Raw genomic sequence first — 23696 nt, forward strand, 5'->3', positions numbered from 1 at the left:
AAGGGTGGGCGGGGGAGTCAGCCCATTCAGCACGGCCTCCCTTGCCAGCCCAAGGCACTGGTGGCAGCTGCAGTGTGCAAGAACCAGTGTGGTGAATCAATTAGAGTGTCGGGCCAAGACTCTTCCAACCCCTGTTCATCCAAGAAATTCAACAGCCAAGTCACTCTCTCGTGAACTAACCTCCTTCACAAGGCAGCTGCAAAGATTATAAGGAAGAAAAAACTCCTTGGAGAAAGGTTCAATAAAAATGTGATTGAAAAGAAGAGTTCCAGGCTGTTTCATTGTAACAACAAACGAAAAAAACTGAAGTTGCTTGTCAAGAAAACACAGCACGAGCTTGAGCAATGTAAAATTATGCTTGTACCTTTACTCTCACACTGTAGCACTGCTGACATGTCATCAGCATGCTAGTTGTAGAGGTGCGTAGATGTAACCTAGTTGTGTGATCTTTTTTTAAAAAAATCCAAGTTCTATAAAATACCTGAGTGAACACACAAACACACAAAGTATAAACCAATATTTTATATATATTTAGATACATATACATCTTTATCACACATTAAAATTTCTTTAAACTGAATGCCTCTGTTTAAAAATCACTTACAGAGTATACCTGATGGGCAAGACAGTAAAAATTACAACAGAAGTGATTTACCAGACATGAATACAACTAATGCGTTTGGACACAGAAACACACACACCCCATGCTACCAGTTTTCCAATTGGAAATTAATAGATTGGAATGAATCTGGTATAATTCTGAAAACAATGGCAGCGTTCAGTTGAATTAATAAATCTAAGAAACATCAAACAGTGCTGTGTCAGGGGAAGCGCCAGAAGCCCCCCCACCCTTGCGAAGAGGATCAGGGGCCTCCCTTCTTCTTCTGCTCAAGTTCTTGCAGCCGTTCTTCTCGAAACTGTGCGTGCTGCGTCCCCACTTTGTGGGCCGTCTCTGTCGCTGCAATGTCAATTTGTGCATATTTGGTTGACCCGCTCCCTGTGGCAGAAAAGTATTATCATTGCCATAAGCCATACACTCTTTTTGTGAGATAGTTCCATAGCAGTTCAGGAATCCCACCCCCAGCCCTAATAGCATCGGTTTAAGTTAGATGCTCAACCTCTGGCGGTGTGAACCATTATGGAAATTTCACAGATTAGAAAGCTCATAGTTCAAATGAGATGAACTGAGCTAAGGGGCAGGAGAGTTCCGTAGAAACAAAAACTCCCCAAGTGACGTCAGATATAACTAACAAGAGCCATCAGGTAAAATAGAATTATTTCTGCAGCATAACTTCCTCAGTCCCCTGGTTAATGTTGCAAGCAGCATGACTGAGCTGAAGAATACCTACATTTAATAATTTAAGTAACGTCAAGTCACAACCGATAGAGAACTGGAGAAGCAGAGATGGTTTGCCACTGCCTTCCCATGCACAGCAACTCAGGTCTTCCTTGGTGGTTTTCCATCTAATTTCTAGCCATGGCCAACCCTACTTAGCTCCCCAAATCTGAAATGCTTGGTCTCATTTGAAGAGCTAGATTCAAGTTCAGAGGCAAAAAGATTTTTGGGCTCTGAGCTTTCAAGAGTCAACGCTCCCTTTGTCACTTAGCAGTCCAAAAGACAGTTTGTGCTACCATTTTTGACCATGAACATGAAAAGATTTGGGATGATACTGTGTGAATGATCAGAAAATCCCCCACTAAAACACAGCGCATCCTCTAGCTCCAGTTGTTTAGAATCAAGTTGAGTTTTAGAATCATCTTGAATTTTGAATGTACAATGCAGTTTCTTTAATTTTCATGTCATCTGCTAATCTCATCAGTTTACTCTCTGCTGGATTTTATTTATAAAAAGGTCAACTATCTAGGGGCTGAGGCTATAAAGAAGCAAAGCTAACTTGGATTTTGGGTGGTCAAATGTAGAAGGGGACTTTTGAAAGGGAGGCCCAGAAATCTGTTCTGCAGAATTTAAGGCACCTAAATCAAGGAGTTGCTGCTTTCACCTGCAACAGCTGTGGAATGTTTGGTTTTCTGCCAGAGGATATGGGTGGCTACACCCGCAGCAAGTGCAAGTTGCATACTTTGTCAGAGAAGAAAGTGAAGCAGCTTGAAAGACAAGTAGCTACACTTCGCCTCATTAAGAAAAACGAGACTTTCCTGGACAGAATGGAGCAGACGGTATTGGGTGGAGAACACACCGGGAACATCTCTGAGGAGGATGGCAGCTCTCAAACAGAGGAGGTGGCCAATTGGAGAAATGTAGCCCATAGAAGCAGAAGGATCAGGGTGCATTCTGTGAATTTGAAACTACAGAATTGTTTTGAGGTTCTCTTCCTTCTTGATGAGGGTAAGGACCAGGGGCAGGAGGAACAGACTCAGCTCTCAGAAAACACACGAGTGACAGAAGGTTCAACCCATGAAATGTCACCTGCAAAACTCCAGAGGAGACGTGTGGTGGTGACTCCCTGCTAAGTGGGACAGAAGCAGCAATTTGCAGGCCTGACAGGTCTGCTGTCTCCCTGGGGCAAAAATCCATGATGTCACAGAGAGGCTAAGAAGACTGGTCAAATCCACTGACCGTTATCCCTTCCTTTTCATACACATTGGAACAAATGACGCTGCTAGACATAGCTTTCGGGACAGAAAGGATTTTGAGGCTCTCGGAAGGAAGCTGAAGGAACTGAATGCACAAGTTGTCCTTTCATCTCTACTTCCAGTTGAAGGACAAGGGCCCAGGCGGGAAAGAAGAATAGTGGAGGTGAATAACTGGATTCGCAGGTGGTGCCGCCAGGAATGTTTTAGCTACTTGGACCATGGTCTGCAGTTCATGAAGAGGGACTACTGGTAAGGGATGGTCACACCTCAGGGCTGTAGGGCAGAACATTTTTGCTAGGAGATTGACAAAACTTATCAGGACAGCTTTTAACTGAGTGAAGTGGGGGAGGAAGGCAATATTCAAGTGGGAAGGAGCTCATCTAGTACTAGAGGGAATAGGCTGAAGGTTATAGAGCAGGGGTAGGGAACCTGCGGCTCTCCAGATGTTCAGGAACTACAATTCCCATCAGCCTCTGTCAGCATGGCCAATTGAAGTAGCTAACAGGCCTTGGAGAGCCAGGAAGACAATCAGACCCACCAACCTGGAATGTGCTACCCAGAGAATCAGACCCAAAGGTCTCAGATCCAAAAAGATAATGTCCAGTTCCAAATTGTTTGCCATCTTGACCAACTGTGTTGTGTAGAGCTGGAGATCCTCTGTGGGCAATCCTGGAGCTGAATCCCCAACCCTCTTATCCAGAGATGGATCCAAGGCAGTTTTGGATTCAATATCAGATGAGGGTGGAAAGTTATCATCAGAATCAAAGTCCCCTGTAGATGGAAGAAGCACAGATGGAACACCACTGACTTATTCAGTTCCATGATGGGCTTGGAATGGAAGCTGCTGGATGTGGAACCATGAGATGGAACTACATCTGCTGTTGGTCTGGAGCACCCCGCTGGGGGATATGGGGGGAATATAAGGATGCGTGGCCAAGGTTACCAAGGGGGCTGCAAGAGCTTCATAGAAGGAGGAGGTATGTCCAGAACCAACTTCAATTTCTTCTTGAATTTTTTACATGGTCCATTAGGAATCGATGGCCTGACTTCCTGTGTCATCATCCAACTGCAATGGGCCATCAACCAGTTGCAAAGGAGGCGACAGAGTGCAGGAAGGAGAGGCAGTGACCTCTAGGTCCCAACCTAACACCCACTTCCGTGCCAAAGGTCACACAAGTCTGACAAATGCTTCACTTAGACTTTGCCTTCCTCGGAGGTGTCTTGGAAGCACTTCTTAGAACTCAGACCAACCTCTGTGTCAACCAGATAGACAGAAGTACAAGCCAATGGTGTGGGCTTGTTTTTCACTTTCTCTGGGGGATTGTGGCTAGGTCTCAGAGCCACAAGAGCTTTCTCCTAGCCGACAGCTTTCAAATGGGAGGCTTTGGGCCTGAACTGCTTGCAGTCCATGCAAACATCAATATTGTGAGACTCACCTACGCGTAACAGGCACAAGAAGTAATTGCTGATTTGCACAGTTTTGATACTGCATTTGGTGCAATTTTTGAAGTGCACCACTGAGTCAGCTCATCCCACAAGAAGAGGATGAACAAACTCAAAGAAAAAACTCCTCAGAAGAAAGAATTCTCCACAGGAAAAGACACAAAGGAAACTGTAACACATCCCACCTCCATGGTGGTCAAGGAAGGTCTGAGGAAAGGAGCATCAGACACGTATCAGTTTAGGAAGGAAGAACTGCCACAAGCTGAGAGGAGTGGAAATATTCTCATAGCTGTAGAAAGAAGTTTCATCTCTGTGGCTGGCTTGTGCATGTGGGATTGTGCAGAAGGCATTAAGATGAATAACAGAAACCAATGAAGAGGGGCCCTTCTATCCAAATGCTGACTGCTGCTGATTCACCAAAAGTATTATGGCTAATTGTTACCATGTGTTGCTGACTAATTCAACTACCTCAGCAATGGTGCATTGCCCTTATCCAACTGTAAGTGAAGAAGACTGAAAAAGACAATAGGAAAAGTTGAAGGCAGTAGGAAAAGGGGAAAATCTAAAATAAGAAGTGATGTATAACCAGTAGCCTACACTTATGCTATATATTTTGCATTTGAATACTGATTTTATTATAAATTCTGTATTTTTGAAAGGATTTTATTCTACTTGTTTTATGCCAAATAAAGGCTAAAGAAAAATAAAAAATAATAATAACATGAGATGGATGGACTCTGCAGAGGATGCCGCGGCGTTTAGTTTGCAAGTCCTGAGCAAGGCTGTCAACAGTAGGATATTTTGGAGGTCATTAATTTATCGGGTCAGAAGTAACTTGACAGCACCTAACACAACACACTCGAGGGAAGGTCATCAAACTAAGACAACAAGTGCAGCTTCAGTCCTGAATCACGGCCGTAAGCCACTCTGCAACTGGTCAAGGGCAGAAGTTCCACCCTGAAATGCCTGCAGTAGTTTTTACCACAACCTGCTCAATGACCTTGTCCAGAAAATTGAGGCAGGACACAGGTAAATTATTGCCCCATTCCATTTATATGAAAATGTCTTCTTAAGAAGGGACCTATGACTAGCTTCCTTAGGCTGCAAAGGAAACACCTCTTGAAAGAAGGACACATTACTGATCTTCCCTAGAGGTTTTAGCACCTTCTCCTGTAAGGACTAAATTAGCCAGGATGGGCAAGGATCCTGTATGCAGAAAGCAGCCTAAACAACACTCTGTCAACATTAATTACTACGCCGTAGGTGTAACTTTCTATTCAACTGTATGCACACCTTCGTAGTCATATTGCCTAATCCTTATTACCAGTCTGCAGAACATCAACGGTCTTTTTTCACTTAAAAGATTAGCAATTAGGTATTACTTTATTCTCTTGAAGGCCATGGGGAAAAAATAAAATATATGTTAGAATTTTGCTGTACCTAGATTAATGTATCACAGGACACCCAAAACCTAATATCCACTGATGTAAAAAGAACTATGCCTCAATGCACTTTCCTGCTCTCCCAGCAGCTTCTCTTGATAATTAGAAGATCCAAGAACATAACACCACACAAGTGATTCAGAAGGAGAAGTTGGAGGTGTTTGAAAAGTTTCCTACCTCTTATATTTGTACTAGATTCCTGAAGTTCTACCTCCATGTAATGAAGCTGTTTCTTTGATGTAGGGCTGGTAGGAATATTCACATAGGTGGCTGTTTCACTGCACAGTCGATCAGCCACCAGCAGATCAGATGAACCACCTCCTGTACCTGCCAAGGAAAGGAGTAAGTCTTTACAAAGAAGATAACTCAAAATTAAGCTGTCACTTCCCTGATGTTCAAGTCAGATGGGAAAACTGGATTCCATGCATACGGGGAACTCTTGTGTTCCCCATTAGTTTCAGGACAAGAGGCAGATTTATCTTTGGCCCATGGATCGGCTTCCACAGCAATGACTGGAACACTCTGAACACAAAAAGAACTCTGGGTACACATCAAAATGCACATCACTCTTAAAATGGACCGTACCATTTTTCCAAGGTCCGCCTGATTTCCACTGATTCAGCTGAAACCCTCCCAAAAGCAGTGAGGGAATGGAGCAGCTTGTAAATCATCTGTGCAACACCACCCAGCAAGAAGGAGACATTCAGGAGGGAGGGTATATGTTTTGCTGATTTCTGCAAAGTCCTGCTATTAGTGAATGTGTCAAATGCCCTGTGGTGCGTTGGCAATGAGGTGTCCTCTCTGCCAGGTTTCCTCCCCCCCCAATGTCTCATGGCTGTAAGGCTGAATACCACTCAAAGTCAACGTTAAAAGAAGAACTTTATTGACCTGGGTCACCCTAACTACAAGGTGCTGGAACTGAGAATTCTTGTCCTCAGTTCCAGTATTTATTCTATTTTCAAAACAGACAGTAACCAATCAGCTCTTCCCCTCTGCCCAGGTCCTTGGTCTCCCATTGGCTCTGATGGAGCTACATAGTTTTGGTCTGACGTAGCTCTCCAGCTCGGTTTCCCGCTCTAATGCAAAAAGGCGGGAGCTGGTGATTGCTGGGAATTGCAGTCCTGACATCCCGCTCCCTCTAAGACCCCCCCCCCCAACCCGGCCTGTCCGGGCAGGCACAGTGAAATGCCTGGACCAGCCGTGGGGCCGATACATGTTGACTGGGCACCCACTCATTAAATCTGGAGGGGAAGTCCTTCCATGCGAACAGGTACTGTTGCCGCCCTCTGTGTAGGCGGGAGTCAATGATGGTGCTTATCTCCTAGTGTGGCTCACCATTAACTTCGTACAGAGCAACCGAAGGGAGAGCTGGGTGCCAAGCATCCGAAGGGGCAGCTTTTTCCAATAAGCTAGAATAGAAAACCGGCTGGACATGTTTAAAGTTTTTTGGAAGTTCAAGTTCAACAGCCAGCGGATTGATCACACGGGAGAAACGAACGGGTCCAATAAATTTGGCACCCGATTTCCTAGTCCCCGGAAGTCCCCTTAAGTTTTTGGTAGGAAGGTACGCCCGATCCCCCACTGTATAAACAACCTGCCGCTGTTTGCGGTCCGCAAACCTTTTGTAATCTGCTTTAGCTTTGGCCAGGGAGTCCTGTACAATACACCAAGTGGCGCACAGAGACGTGACTCACTCCTGTAGGTCTGCTGGACCATCCAAGATAGTACCCTCCAGGGGGAATGGATTACTGTCCTGCCCATACACCACTTGGAAAGGGCTCTGCCCAGTGCTAGCATGTACAGCATTAATATACACCCGTGGTGGCGAACCTATGGCACTCCAGATGTTCATGGACTACAATTCCCATCAGGTTCGCCACCACTGTTATACACGAACTCAGCAAAGGGAATCAGGTCAGCCCAATTGTCGTCATGCAGGTTGACAAAACACTGCAGGTATTGTTCTAAAATCCCATTCACCCTCTCAGTTTCCCCATCCATGGCGGCATGGTATGTGGAGGACAACTGCAATTCAATCCCCAGGAGCTTCATAAATTCCCTCCAGAACTTGGAGATGAATTGGGGACCGTGATCAGAGATGACCTTTCTGGGCGCCCCATGAAGCCTGTATACGTGTGAAATGAGGAGCTGGGCCAATTTCTGAGCTGTGGGGATCCCCCCGCCCCGGAACGAAGTGGGCCTGTTTGGAGAACAGGTCCACCACCACCCATACTACAGTCTTCCCTTTACTTGTAGTTAAGTCCGTTATAAAGTCCATGGAGATGGACTTCCAAGGAGCTTCAGGGGTTGGCAGAGGCTGCAAAAGCCCAGGCTGGCGACCAGGGACGTGTTTGGCTGAGGCACAAATGGGGCAACCAGCTACATACTTGGCCACGTTCCTGTGGAGGGAGGGCCACCAGAACTGCTGTCTGACCAAGTGCAAAGTTTTTACAAAGCCACAGTGGCCCACTGACTTGGCGTCGTGACAGCCCGCTAGAACCTTGGCCCGTAAGCCGGCCCGAATGTAAACTTTGTCACCCCTCCACCAAAGGCCCCTCTCCCGCTCTGAGAGGTTGCCCACTCTCCGATCCTCCTCAGGTATGGAAGCCGCGAGGTTGCACAGTTCTGCCTCCAGATGTAGCAAGGTGGGCGGGGAGTCAGATTTGGTGGAAGGCTGCCCGCTGATGCCAAAGGGCATTACGAGGTACTCAAACTGGCCCAGGGGGTGTTAAAGGCAGTAAGTTGTTCCTGCCCCTCAGCAATGCGGACCCTGAAGTACGCTTCCCACAGATCCAGCTTTGTGAACACCTTGCCTTTTGAGAGGTACCCCAACAAATCTTTGGTCAGAGGCAGGGGGTATTTATTGGTTAGGGATACCGTGTTCAGGCCCCTGCAGACTGCACACAAGCGGAAGGAACCATCCTCCTTTTTGCGGAAAAGGACGGGGGCACCCCTGTGAAACTTGGTGGCACTGATGAAGCCCCTGGCTAAGTTCTTATTGATAAAGTCCCACAGCTTCATCAGCTCGAGAGGGCTCATCTGATAAAGTTTGCCTTTGGGGAGTCAGGCCCCTGGAATTAATTTGATCGAGCAGTTGTTACTATGGTGGGGCGGAAGGCAATCGCGCTCCCCCTCATCAAATGCCTGTGCAAGGTCACAGTAGGGGGCTGGGAGGGCAGGGATTTGAGACTTCAGAGCCATAAGGGAACCTGCCAAGAGCCGACTGTTGTTTCCTGAGTGGTTCAAGGGGGGGGGCAGTTGCGGATGGCGGTCCGCCGGGGAGGTTGGGAAGGCGAATGACATGCTCTGACCACATGATGTCCAGGTCATGGTGCATGAGCCAGGGCATTCCTAGCACTAAGGGGTAGGTGCCTAACTTGGCCACTACGGACTACCGTTGTTCCCTGTGCCCCACAAACGATACCACCACATTGTCAAAGGCTTTCACGGCCGGATTCAACTGGTTCTGGTGTGTTTTCCGGACTGTGTGGCCGTGGTCTGGTGGATTTTGTTCCTAACGTTTCGCATACATCTGTGGCTGGCATCTTCAGAGGTGTATCACAGAGGGAAGTATGTTACACACTGTGTCCAGAGAGAAGGAAATGTTTGGGGTATATATTGTCCATGTCCTAGGGTGGGGAACCAATCAGTAAGTGTTTGGGTGGAACTTGTCATGCAAAGATGTGATTGATAGTATTGTATTGTGGGTGGGGCTTATCAGTACAGGGAGAGATTCACATTTTCATGCCCTGCAGCAGCAGCAGTATGGTGAATGCAAATCCTGTGTTTGAGTGGAGTCCATTGTTCATGAACTTAGCATGCCCTTGGGTTTTGCTTTTGGTGTTTTTAAGTACTGGGAGCCAAGCTTTGCTAATTTTCAAAGTCTCTTCTTGTTGAAATTGTCTTGGTGTTTGTGAATTTCAATGGCCTCCCTGTGCAGTCTGACAAAGTAACCTTCTGAATTGTCCAGGATTTCAGTGTTTTCAAATAAAATGTTATGTCCAGTTTTATTTAAGACATGTTCTGCAACTGCAGATTTTTCAGGATAGTTACGTCGACAGTGTCTTTCATGCTCCTTAATACAAGTTCAAATTCTGCTTTTGTGGTTCCTATGTAGAAGCATGGCCTTCCTCCAACAGCAAGAGCAAGTGGACGAGGCTGCCCTGATGGCCAGACGCACGGTGTCCACCGAACATCTAGAGGTTCGTCAGGAGTATTACGATCCAGGCGGCGGAGTGTCGATGGATCGTGCCCCTAGAGAGCGGCACGTCACCACCCGCCAGCATGTGGATTACAAACCGGTGATGAGGACGGTCACCGAGGAAATTGGATTATCAACCATCCATGGGGACACTCAGGAATCTCTGGAGAAATTCTTGGATCGTTATCTTGAAGAGCCTCCTCCTGAGCATCAATGGCAGAGCACCGGAGCATGCCCGAAGGGGTCTCGCTCATCAGCACCTCGGGATTCTATGGGAATTACCTTGCCTGCGACTGAAGATGCACCAAAAGGCGTTGTGGATTTAACACGAGGGTCCCGAGTTTGACTTTCCTTTGCGGAGGATACCCGCGTTCAGGATCCCCCTGACTCAGAGGAACTTCAAGGGGCTACCGCCCTACCCAGAGTAAAGCTGGACCAGCCCCCTGAACCGGACCTGGACTGTTGGGTCGAACAACTTGAAGCTCTCGAAGTGGCTAAACGTGATTGGCAACAAGAACACGAAGCCCTCGAGAAGGAACATGAAGCTCTTGAGAAGGTACGCGAGCAGCAACGCCAAGAGTTTGAGGATGAATTGGCACGGGAAAAGGAGGTCCTCCGACAACAATTCCTCCGTGATCTTACCGTCCAGGATAAGGTGATGGAGCAATCCAGGCTTGACCTTCAACGTCAGCAGGACAGCCTGAAAGCTCTTCAAGCCCAGGGTGAGGTCGAGTCTGCGATGCAGCAGGCCGAACGTGTCAGACTGCAGCGGGAAAGAGACGCCCTGAATTACAGACAAAATGCCCTCGCAAGTAAAGAGAGGGAACTGGCTGAAATGGAAAGAGTGCTCCAGATGGCCAGGGGGGCAACCCAGGCCGCCCCAACCCGAGCAGACGCCACGACGAGGACTCGACCCCCCGTCGCCCCGACCCGGGCAGAAGCTGCAACGAGGGATCGTTCCCCTGTCACCGCAGCCCCCCGAGCCGCTGTAGTGGGTCCACCTCGCACAGCGGGCCCCCAGCCACAACCCAGGGTTATTCACCCCCCAGCCCCAGCACCACCACCACTGACTCAAGTACCCACTCCCGCGCCACGGATGGCGCCGGCGGCGGGCAGAGGCTATCCTCGACCCCGCATTCCAGCACGTTTCGACGGGACCGCTTCTAAGTTACCTTATTTTATCCTACAATTGGATGCCCATATGCAGGAGTTTGATGATCTTTATCGTTCAGAAGAGGGAAAAATTTGGGACATCGGATCGGTGTTGGATGGAGAGGCGGCTGAGTGGTTCGTGGAATTATATGAATTGAGGGCTGATGAACTCCAAACCGTAGCTGAATTCCTCCAGGGGCTTCGGCTTCGTTTTGAAGATAAAGACGTGGTAAACAAGGCCATTAAGACTCTTAAAACCATTAAGCAAGGCAACCGATCCTTTGCTGACTTCACCTGTGAATTCCGAGCAGCGGCTAGCAAACTTCCTGATTGGCCGGAGCGCATGAAATGCGAATACTTCTATGAAACGGTGGATCTCGGGATCTGCACCTGGGCAGTCATGCACCGTGAACCACGTACTATAGCGGAATGGATTGAGGTGGGCACTGCCATCGCCACTCGCCTCACTCGTTCCAAAGCGGGAAAACAACCAGCGACCAAAACCGCGACCAAGACAGCCGCCACTGTGCCACCAAAGAAAACAGGTGGGGGACCACTTGCCACCGAGTCTACGTCGGATCGCCGCCGTCGTCTGGGATTATGCCTCTATTGCGGGGGGCCGGGCCATATGGCAGCCAATTGCCCGAAGAAGCAAAAGGCCCCCACCCCAACGCCACGCAAACTAACAGCAAAAACTCCCCGCAAGCCAGGACCAAAAGGCCCTCAGGGAGCGTCAAGGGCAGTTTTCGAAGATGACCTAGAGGAAGTTGAAGACAGCAATGAGCCAGAAGGCGCTGTGAGTCTTTCGTCGGCCCCTGCAGAGGAGAATCCTGCTCCAGATGCGGTGAGTGACGGCGGTGCCCCCATAACTATTATGACTTCTTTGGCCAACACTACCAAACACACGCGCATCCTTGCGCGCGCCCTAGTGGACTCTGGTTGTTCTCACTGCCTAATGAGACCCCAGGTTGCCGAGCAACTGAACCTCGAGCACATTGCCTTAGCTAAACCCATTCTGTTCACTCAGATGGATGGCAGTCTGCTAGGTAACGAAGGCCCCGCACGTTTTAGAACCCAGCCAGTGCTCCTACGTTGCGTGGAACACTGGGAGAGATGTAGCTTCATCTTGGCACCAGTCGCCAAACATCCCATAGTCTTGGGCATGCCCTGGTTACTGTCCCATGAACCTACTATACTTTGGAGCCAACGCATCGTCCGCTTCACTGATCCCCCTTGCGGGGATCATATGCATGAAGGGGAACCACCAGAGGACTCTAATGAACCCCCCAGTGGCCCTCAGCCCATGGCTCTCGACGTCGCTCCCAGCTCTGACTTAGACGGCATTCCCAGAGTCTATTGGGACTTATCCAAAGTGTTTGAAGAACAGGAGTGTGATCTACTGCCCCCCCCCCCCATCGAGACACAGATTGTAAAATTCTGCTGGTCCCAGGAGCTCAACTTCCTAAGGGTAGGATATATCGAATGAGCCCTACCGAAGAGAGGGAGCTTCGTGCCTTCCTGGATAAAAACCTGGCTCGGGGATTTATTCGTCGGGCTACCAAAAGTATGCACGCTGCTCCTGTACTTTTTGTCAAAAAGAAGGATGGTACCCTCCGGTTATGAACTGACTATCGGGGTTTAAATGCTGTCTCTATCTCGAATAAGTACCCCTTACCCCTGATCAAAGATCTCCTGGACACTTTGGGAAAGGGCCGTATTTTTACAAAACTTGATTTACGTGAAGCCTATTATAGAGTCCGAATTGCTGAAGGTTTTGAACATTTAACAGCCTTTAATACTAAATTCGGTCAATATGAATACCTCGTAATACCTTTCGGATTATCTGGGGCCCCCGGGGCTTTCATGTCACTCATAAATGATGTACTGCAAGATTTCTTATTTAAATGAGTGGTTGTGTATTTAGACGATGTCCTTATATATTCACAATCGGAAGAGGAGCACGTTCGCCTAGTCCGAGCCGTGTTGCAACGTCTCCTCAACCACTCCCTATTCGTAAAGTTGTCTAAATGTGCCTTCCACCAGACCTCCATGGATTATCTGGGTTATCGGATCTCACCGGAGGGGCTGGAAATGGATCCAGCCAAAGTGGCTGCTGTAGTCAATTGGCCCATCCCAACTACCCGCAAGGAACTTCAGTCCTTTCTGAGTTTCGCCAACTTCTACCGGGACTTTATTCCTCAATTTGCTGAAATCGCCCTACCCCTTACTGACTTGCTTCGCACAAAGGGTAAGGGCCCGCTAGCGTCCAAACCCGGGGCGGCCCTACTTTGGTCTCCTGCTTGTCAGAATTCTTTTCAATTACTCAAATCAGCCTTCACCACGGAACCAGTGTTGAAGCACCCAGACCCTTCCTTGCCGTTCGTGGTGCATGTGGACGCGTCAGACAAAGTGCTAGGAGCAGCCCTCCTGCAGACAAATAAAGATAATAAACTTGTTCCGTGTGCTTACTTGTCCAAAAAATTTTCCGGCCCTGAACTTAACTGGACTGTAGGTGACAAAGAAATGGCTGCTATCAAAGAGGCGCTTAGTACTTGGCGGCATTGGTTGGAGGGAGATACCCATCCCTTCCAAGTCTGGTCGGATCATAAAAATTTAGCAGCCCTATCTACCCCACTCAAAATGTCTGCAAAACAGTTAAGGTGGGCTGACTTTTTCTCCAGGTTCTCTTTCTCGGTTCACTTTTTCCCAGGCAAGAGCAACAAACTAGCAGATGCCCTGTCCCGCCTGCCCAAGGGGGCAGACACTTCGTTACGAGCTATTCCCCGTACCATCCTCTTGCCATCGCAACTGGGATTGGCAGTCACCCGATCCCAAACGTCCGTCCCCATCCCTCCGCCTTCACCGATCATTCCAGATGTCGTTTCTCCCTTTTTACATCAGTTAGAGGAGGCGGGGCGGCGAGACGTCCCAACAGAGGATTCAGATCCCCTCCTACAATTGAAAGGGAGAGTCTGGAGAAGGGGCGAATGTTGGTACGTCCCGCCGACGCTATGAAAGCAGGTTCTTTTCGCTGGCCATGATGCCAGGCAAGCGGGACATTTCGGTTTCTTAAAAACGCTGCACTTACTCCGACGTCAGTTTTGGTGGCGCACCATGCGCAAAGACATTGAAACATATATCAAAGGCTGTCCGACCTGTGCTGAGGCCAAATCCATCCTGGGCAAGCCTCATGGATTGTTACACCCCATCCCAGCAGCTTCCAAACCCTGGCAAATAATCTCCATGGATTTCATTACAGATCTCCCTGAAAGCCATGGGAACACTGTTTTGTGGGTGGTGGTGGATCTCTTTTCAAAACAGGCACATTTTATTCCATGTCCCACCATTCCCTCGGCCCCTAAATTGGCCAAGTTGTTCATTCAACATATCTACCGTTTGCACTCCTTCCCGGAAAAGGTAATTTCCGACCGCGGCCCCCAGTTCATATCAAAATTTTGGAAGGCATTCCTGGAGCTTCTGGGAACCACCTCAGCAGTCGCTGCCCCATACCATGTGCAAAGCAACGGTCAGTCAGAACGGACCAACAGAACACTAGAACAATATCTACGTTGCTACACCAATTATCATCAAGATAACTGGTTTGAATTATTGCCCTTTGCTGAATACGCCTACAATAATGCAGTTCACAGTAGTACCAACAAAACTCCGTTTGAAGTGGTGTCGGGACGCTCCTTCCCTCCTTTGCCCCATCTCCCAGATCAGGTGTTGCAGCCTCCAGAGTTTGGTGATTGGATCCGAACTCTAGCGGAGGGATGGAAGACAGTGTCCTCCTCACTGGCACAAGCGCAGGAAGCGCAAAAAACTCAAGCAGACAAACATCGGTCTGAGTTTCCTTTGCAGATCGGGGCATGGGTCTATTTGTCCACAAAGAATCTCAGAGATGTGCACAAATATTCCAAGCTGGGCAAGAAATTTATAGGGCCCTTTCGGACTACACAAGTGATCAATGATGTGACTGCTCATTTAGAATTACCCAACTCGTTGAGTAACATTCATCCTGTGTTTCATTCTAGCTTACTCAAGCGGGCTCCAGATTCCAATGCCTGGCGCGACCCATCGGAGGCACCCCCACCAATGATTATTGACGGCCACAAGCACTATGAGATTGACGCCGTTTTGGACTCCCGCTATTCTCGCAAGCGCTTGCAATACTTAGTTTCGTGGGTGGGTTACCCTTCGGGCCATAACCAATGGATTTATGTTGAAAATATTGATGCCCCCTCTTTAATTTCTGCTTTTCATAAGTCTTTTCCCCACAAGCCAGGTGGGGAGGGAGCTTTCTTTGGGGAGGCGGAGTGTAAGGTTGTGGTTTGATTTCTGTTTTCTGTTCAGCCAGCCTGGCCTTGGTAACATTCCACGAACTGGGCAGCGTGCCCGGGATGGCTGCTTTAGTTAACCTTGCTGTCTGCGCTTATCATAAGTGTTTGAAGCTTGACTTTCTTTTTCGTGGGAACCTGTTTGGAGGCTGTGGGCGGGGGTAGAATCGCTCATAAAAGCAGCGAACTGCCGGGGAAAGCTCAGAGTCTGCATTCCGTGTATTGAGCATCATGGAAGTTTAAGAATAAAGAACTTTTTGAGTTACTTTGTTTCTAGTCCTTTCTGATTCCTTACAGTGTGGCCCAATTGGTGGTTGGGTCTGCAAAAGACCAAGACATCTAAAAAAGGCAGTTTTCCTTCTTTTTCAGTTTCTATGGTAAATTGGATGTTTGGGTGGATGCCAGGGACATAGGTATAGATTTTTATGGAGGGTTCAGGGTGGGGCATGCCCCCACCCGCCCCTGGGGCATGGCCACGCCTCCCCAAGCCCCACCCCCAGCCTCAGTGCTTATAAAAGCAGCTCTCCGAGGCTGGGGACGGTGGACTCCCCTGCCCTGCCCTCCCCCACCCCCCACCAACTGGGCTCCCAGTCGGCAGCCCCTTCTGCCCTCCCCTCTGGGCAGAGGTGTAGTTGGGGAAAATGGAGCCTGGTGCAAAGTCTGAGTTTTGCGCCCCGCCCCCCCATGGGCGGCCACTGTGATGCTGGAATCCACCCCCAAACAGCATCACTTTCAATGGTGTTTAAACTAGAGAACCCAAATTCTCCTTTTAAATCCACCTTAAAGGAAGAATCTGGGGGCCCCAGTTAAAGCAACATTGAAACTGATGCTGTTTTGGGGTGGATTATCCTTCACCCTGAAACAGCATCACTTTCAATGTTTAAACTGGGGACCTCAGAGGAACCTGTAGTCTATTGATGTTACTTTCACCTTTTCCCAGTTTGGTCCTGAAGATGGAGTCAAAGGCTGCCTTCAAATCAAGTGCAAATCAAGTGCAAATCAAATCAAGTGCAAAGGGAAACACTATAAGGTGAATACTTTTCAGTAAGATGCTGAAGGATCAAGTAATGATCTATGGTGGCTCTACCTGTTCCAAAGCTAGGCTCATTCCGCACATGCAGAATAATGCACTTTCAAACTGCTTTCAATGCTCTTTGAAGCTGTGCGGAATGGCAGAATCCACTTGCAAACAGTTGTGAAAGTGGTTTGAAAACACATTATTTTGCGTGTGCGGAAGGGGCCCTAGTTTGTTCTTCTGCTCAAGCCAGCACTTACATTTATCAAGATGTTTTGAATACAATTTGCTGATGATGTTAAGCATGCTCATTGGCCTGTAGCTTGCTGGACCATCCTTCTTCAACTTCTAAAAAAAGGGGACTATAATCGCCAGACCCCAATCCTTGGGAATACAGCCAGTAGTATTGTCAAGGGGATATTTATTTGAGTAAAATGGATAATTCTTATTGATGGTAACATTACCATCTGTACGTAGTAACCCAATGCCTCTTTTGATATATGTATCCAGCTCTGCTATATGTAACCATTGCCATCTATACATTCTTTCCTTGACCTACGCTTTATGGCTTTGCATGATTTGTAGTAAAGTAAGCCTCCCCTGCCTCACCTGTCCTGTGGGAAAAGAATTACGACTGTTATCTTTTTGTGGGCAGAAGATCAGGTGGCTTCTCTGTATCTGTTGCCGACCTTGGAGCTGGGCATACTTTCAGTCTCAGCCCCAGATACTGTCTCTGGGAATTTGGGAGAAGAAGAGGAGTTCAATGTATTGTCGAAGGCTTTCACGGCTGGATTCAGCTGGTTGTGTTGGGTTTTCTGGGCTGTGTGGCCGTGGTCTGGTAGATCTTGTTCCTAACGTTTCACCTGCATCTTCAGAGGTGCATCACACCCGGAAAACCCACCACAACCAGAAGAGGAGGAGTTTGGATTTAAAACGCACCTTTCACTCCTGTAAGGAGACTCAAGGTGGCTTACTCAAGGTGGCTTAACAACACTATATGGGACCTGAGATACCAGCTTCGTTAGAACTGGTTTTGCCAAGTGTTATGCTTGACTACCTCATCAACAAATGCTGCTGACTATCATTTTGGAATTTGCTTATTGGGTTAAGTTTCCAAGACCTAACACATACTTATGTGGGTAAAAAGTGCCATCAGAAGTGAAGCTCACTAATCAACATTGTTTTTCAGAAATTGGAGGGAATGCCATCTGCACCAGGGGTTTTCCAGTCCCTGAGTTGGCCAATAGGTGATTTAACCTCCCCTGCAGAAACTGGGGCCCATTTGGCCAAATCCTCTACTCTTTGTGGGAGGGGTGCAGGGCAGACGTCCTTGAACACCAGGTGTCTGGTGCCACAAGTGAACCTAAGAGGGATGAGACCCTGAAAGAATGACTTGAGGTCAACCTGCAAAAGAACATTGCATGCTTTTCTTTAGTTGCCTTTATGTCTTTTTCTTTTTTTAATGGGCAAGCAGCTGCTTATAATGTGGGGGGGGGGGGTTAAGAAAGATATAAGAGCTACATATCTATCAATTGCCTTTTTGTATGACTTGAATGTGGAGGTGAGGGCAGAGAATCTTCTTAAAATTTTCACAACTCTTCATTTAGAAAACATCTCAACATTTACAATTGGGCAGTAATAGAAGAAGAAGAAGAGTTTGGATTTATATCCCCCCTTTCTCTCCTGTAGGAGACTCAAGGGGCTTACAATCTCCTTGCCCTTCCCCCCTCACAACAAACACCCTGTGGGGTAGGTTGGGCTTAGAGAGCTCCAAAAAGCTGTGACTAGCCCAAGGTCACCCAGCTGGCGTGTGTGGGAGTGCACAGGCTAATCTGAATTCCCCAGATAAGTATCCACAGCTCAGCCGGCAGAGCGGGGAATCAAACCTGGTTCCTCCAGATTAAAATAATTTGAACTCCGATCATGCCCCCATTTAGTCAAACTTGATATCCAAGCATTTCTTTCTTTTGCCCTGAATAATCACCTACACATTTAAATGTATGGTTCCGGTTCCGGCGTCCTGGGAGCGGCAGCGCGAAAACTAGCTCCGATAAGGCTTGTTATTTTCTTTTCTTATCAGCTATTTATAACTTCCTAAATTTCTACGCCTCTTGTGAAGAACAGCTCACTTAAAATGGGGAGGAAAAAACGGACCAGAGAGAAAGATGAGACCTCTCCTCCCATTTCTAAACAACCTAAAATACGGGACTTTTTCCAAATCCCAATAGCAAATCGTTATGAGGCGTTAGCTGATAATGAATCAGTGGTGGGAGATGAAAACTCCCTTGAAAGCTTATCAGAAGAAATTGAAACAGGAATGTCTACTAGTAAAACCTACAAATGAGCAGAATGCACCAATTACTGCAACTGGGAGTGCAGCCAGGTAATAATATTATGCTACTCAGACGACAGGCAAGAATTAGTTAGTCTTTGTGTCTCTCTCTTTTAGTGGGGACAGTTGAAGCTGACATATATAATGAGCTTAAAACTGTTAAAGTAGGCAAAATGAATGCAATAATGGATGCCAAAAAGCAAGAAACGTGCGACTGAAGACCATTTAACAGCTCAAAGCACAAGCCTCAGGACTAGTCCCCATCAAGACCACTCCTATTAAAGGAGCCAGCACAAGCCTTCAAACCCCATCAGAAAAGCAGACCAGACAGAGCAATGCCTGCAACTCTGCTATTCTTACTCCAATAAAACAAATCTTGGTTTAACCATTGGTAAACATACCAGAGGCATAGTCCCTGACTGGAGTAAAATTTATTTATTTGGCTAAGCAACCATCTTTAGCATATTAACTAAAAAGAAGATATGCATTATGCTTAATCTCCATCGGCTCAAATAGAAAATGATGGACAATGGAAATCATCAATTGAGAGTCTTGCTAACTTTTAATCTCATTTAGAATTCCTGCAAAGCTATTGCACAGAAAGAGCTCGGTTAGTATCCTAAAGGCTTGATTCCATCCCGGGTTTTAAAAAATACCATCATATACAACCATTAATCTACAAAGAAAATCATCCACACAAAAAAAGGCATGAGAATAAAACTACCTTGGAACCTCGATAAGGAAACAGACATTTTACAAGACAGGAATGCAGCCTGCTAAGGGAAGTAATGAAGCATCCTAGTCCCAGCGCAAAGAAACAAAATGCAGGAAAGTAGGGTGATCGGTATGCAAGACTCTTCATGGGATGGAATTGGATGAAGCGAAAGGGAGCAAAATCAAGCATTCTTAATAGGCATGATGCAACATGCTTGAGTCCAGAAAGGAGCAATCTATGGACACTTCCAAGATGTGCAAGCCACAAAGAGTTCTGTAGCAAAATAGCTTAGAACCCTCCCTTTTATTAGTTATGTTATGTCGCCAGCCAGACAAACAACAACAGAAACCCTCTAGCCCAAAAGTTGGAGTTGGGCAAGAGATCCCGCGACAATACCCATTCCCTTGAGTTGGAAATTGATAGATGAAAAGCCACAAGCCGAAAGGTGTTAGAATTATGCCTCGAGAGGACAAAAAAAAAAAACAGGGAAATCGTGGGCACAAGAGACTTTGCTGAAATTCAACATATATTCCCTTCATCTACACAAGCAGTCCCTATGGAGTGTCAATCATCAAAGAAAGAGCTCCTGGAATTGACTCCACACCTATAGATGGGAATTATGGTGGATCTTCCTACACCGAGATCAGAGATAATATACCGAATACACAGAATAATGCACAGAAAAATGCAGCACCCTTTGATCGGAAGTAGCTGAATTTGATAATAAAACCCCAAAAGCGGGATTACAGACTCCATGAGAGAAATAGGCCCAAAATGGATGTGTGTTCTTCGGGATCCCACCAGGACCTTTGGATGAAAATTACATCATGAAGATTTGGATCTAAAGTTCTCCATCAACTTTAAAAAAATACTTTCCTCTGGAATGTTGCAGGATGGCGCATGTAAATCCTGGGCTACAACCCAAAGATGTAATTAGTTTTTTTATCAAGATATGACATTATTCTGTCTCCAAGAAACCCTGGGACCCGGGTACTCCCCACCTCAGGAAATTACACTCCACAATCCCAACTGCCAGCATACAGAATAAGTGGAAAGAAGGAAGATACCAGGCAAGGTTTGGCACATATTACTCAAAGCTGTGAGAGACGACATCTATCCTACAATAATACTGGTCCCACATCTGTGACCAAATTGCTTCCACTGCGCTTATACCTGAGAGGGATAAGTCCCCCCCATGGATATATAATCTCAATATATATATCCCCACCTGGATCAACTTAAAAGATGAAATTAAAGTGTCATTGGGACAAATTCACAGAATATTTACAGGATATATTATCTCCTGCAACATCCTCAGGCATCTCTTTTAATATTAGCAGGAGACTGGAAATGCCAGACTTGGTAGATAATGTGAAGCATATTTAACAGCCAATACATGGATTTAGATATAGAATTCCTACTCCCATGGCACTTTGCATTGAGGAAAGAAGATGCAAAAGACCAAATTCGAAATGCAGCAGGTGACCTCAACTTACTTTATTAAGCTTATATTTTGATTTAATCAATCTCTACAAGGATGTAACCAAATTTCAAAACGCAGGGAGAATACACACGTATCTTTCATCTCGTGGGTTGTAGTTCTCCTAGACTCATATTCTTGGTTTCCCAAGCCCATTTTTTCATAATATATTGTCAACTATCCAAATTAGTCATCAAACATGGAGTGATCATTTACCTCACTTTCGAATTAACACTTCTCCTCTGAGGCTCCTGACATACTGGAGAATACAGAAACCAACTGCACTTTACCAATAGTAATGTTGGAAACAAATCCTTTCTGATTGAAGTTTAACACTTTTTTTTGCCATGCCAAAAATGAAGGAACTCAAACAGTGCAAATTGTTAACTTCTGAGTCACCTTCTGTACTCATATAGAGAAATATGACAATTCTGGTGAGACACATAGCTGATTATTTATATGGAAGGACAAAAGACAAGCTAAATATACAATATCAGGACAGACATAAAGAAAGCAACATTTGATGATGAATGCTCGAAGAATAAAGCAATAGTCCAGCTAAGAAATATCTACTCTGAACATACCTACAAACCAATGAAGTCAATCTTCCGACTGACTTATTTCTGCTTTAAAATCTGCATTAGCACGTCGTCTCCAACACAATCAAATTTTTTAAAGAACGCATTACAAGATGAATGGGCTGCTCTTATACCGAGCAGCTTAGAGATAAGAATATCAGGGAAATTTTGGCAGATAGTAAGCCAAAGCAACGAAAGGTGCAGTCACTCTTCCCTCTGTAACACTCCATAAAGTCCAAGTCAATGGTTTGATTTATTTTAGTCAATATTTTCTAGGGACTGTCTGTGGGAAACTTCACCTCCTGACATTTTCTCGACTATTTGACCAGTGAACCCTTTTGGCCACCACCAGTCCAACGGAGAGTTAGGAAAATAAAAAAAATCTTATTAGACATCTAAAACCTTATAAATCATCTGGGCCTGACCAGCTCCCCCCCAGATTTATTTCTAAGGAATTTGTGGGACTGGTGGTCACCTATATTAAGGCAAAACTTTTCACTGAGATCAATAACACGGGCAAAATGCCGGGGATTTGGAATCCAATGCTAAGTTATTGTTCCAATTCTATAAGAAAGGTGATCCCTAACGCATTCCAGCTTAATTATTATAGGCCAATTAGCCTGTTGTTATCAGTAGCAGGGAAAAATTGTATGCAAAGCTCCTGCCTCAATTGCGTCTACAAAAAAGTGGATTGAGCAGAATAAAATGTTAGGAGAGGAAACAAATTGGTTTTAGGAAAGGAGGTATGCTACAAGTTGCATCACTGTTTCTACTCCTTGATTCATTAATTTTCCATAAATACACTCAGGAAAGGCCATTCCAAACTCGTATATTGCCCTTCTTGGATTTTACAGGGGGCTGCTTTGATTCAGTTGGAAAAGGAAACTAAAGCTCTGGTGAAAACTTGAAATTCTGGGGGGGTAGAAAATAGGACTACTCTCCTTGATAAGACTATTACAACCATAAAACTTATTCCCAGGTGAGGTGTGCAACAAGAGGGAATACTCACTCCAAAAATTTTAACTTAACAACCAAAGTGTAAAACAAGGATGTATTTTGGCCCCCCACGTTGTTTAATCTGTTTCTAAAATGATTTGGCTCCAACTTTAACAGCAATAAACACATATGTTGTCCAGTCCTAGAGTAAACATCCCCCAACTCCCATCCCAAGCTTCTATCGCGGGATGTGATGCAATTCTACTCTCAAGAACTAGAGGAAAGCTGGTCTCCAACCTTCTTATACGTCAAACATGTCGCGGAGTAACTGCACACAACTAACAGCTTAAAGATATTATAAAAATACCGGCAAAACTTGGCAAAATCATGGTGCTTTTTCTAATAGGACTTAAAATCCATAAATGGTCTCTATACACGTGAAAGGACATTGGAACAGGTTAAATCCTTTAAATACCTAGGGATCCATCTTCAATTCAACACCAAATGGGTACATCAAGTAGAAAATGCAGGTGAAGGGATTGTACTGCCACTGGGTATAAAATGCAGGAATAACTTTTTCTAACTCCAAAGGGCCAAAAAGCTACATTCCCCTCTGCTTTAAAGGTCTTCCAGGGCCAAAGTCCTGCAAACAACTCCTTTACTGAAAATGCCTGCACTGCATAGGGCCCTTAGTTGGAGGTCCAAAGCTTAGAGTGGTAGAATATAATCAATGGTAAACTCAATTCATGGGGTTTCTCATTAGAGGAGAGTTGGTATTGAAGGACCCCTAACAACATATATAGCCTAATTAAAACTTAGACTATATGATCAGGAGTATCAGTCACCATCTAATCAATCGTGCAAACAAACAACATGCTCCCCATTGTGCAACCCTTTGGTATAAACTCTGAGCCTGGCACGATGGCCAAATACTTATTACAAACTCCTGGATTCTAAACAACGCTTGGGTACCCTCGGACTCGAGCCAGATGCAATGTTTTTTTCCTGCCCTTTTGCAAGGCTGGATTGAGGAGCAGCGTCTATCACATAGGACTCATGCCCTTTCTGTCCCAACCTCATGGTGGGAAACATTTTGGACCACATTTTATGTTATTGCCCAAAAATATAATCCCCAGAGGGAAGCTTTTAGTACTACCGATAATGGGAAAATGTGCCCCCCAAAAATATCAATCCCAAAATTTTGTTAAACAGTAATAATCCTTCTATACCTGGGAGAATAGGCCAATCTATTTGCTGCAAGTCAATGTCCCAGAGGTATGTAAAATAGGCAAGTACAAAACTATTTAAATGTGAAATACTCCATACCTCTGATACTCCTGGGGTATTTTAGAAGGTGTTTATAAGGAGCTCACTGTTATTTATTGCATTTTATGGAAAATTTAATTAATTTATAGTATTAATTAGTATATACAATTTATAGATCTTGGGGAAGGCTATACCTTTTTAGCAAAT

General features: G+C 45.9%; 1 protein-coding gene across 2 annotated transcripts in view; it reads right to left on the reverse strand.

The window, feature by feature from the left end:
- Positions 1 to 507: 507 nt before the first annotated feature.
- DOK7 (docking protein 7) overlaps positions 508 to 23696 on the reverse strand; it is a 55193-nt gene continuing 32004 nt past the window's right edge. For both annotated transcript variants that reach the window (XM_048509331.1, XM_048509332.1), the window contains exons 9-10: positions 5655 to 5804; positions 508 to 997 (exon numbers count right to left, since the gene is read on the reverse strand). In XM_048509331.1, coding sequence (XP_048365288.1) covers positions 864 to 997; positions 5655 to 5804 — 284 coding nt within the window. In that variant the 3' untranslated portion in view covers positions 508 to 863. The remainder of the gene's footprint in view (positions 998 to 5654; positions 5805 to 23696) is intronic.

The sequence above is a fragment of the Sphaerodactylus townsendi genome, linkage group LG10, assembly GCF_021028975.2.
Source record: "Sphaerodactylus townsendi isolate TG3544 linkage group LG10, MPM_Stown_v2.3, whole genome shotgun sequence".
Taxonomy (NCBI): Eukaryota; Metazoa; Chordata; class Lepidosauria; order Squamata; family Sphaerodactylidae; genus Sphaerodactylus; species Sphaerodactylus townsendi.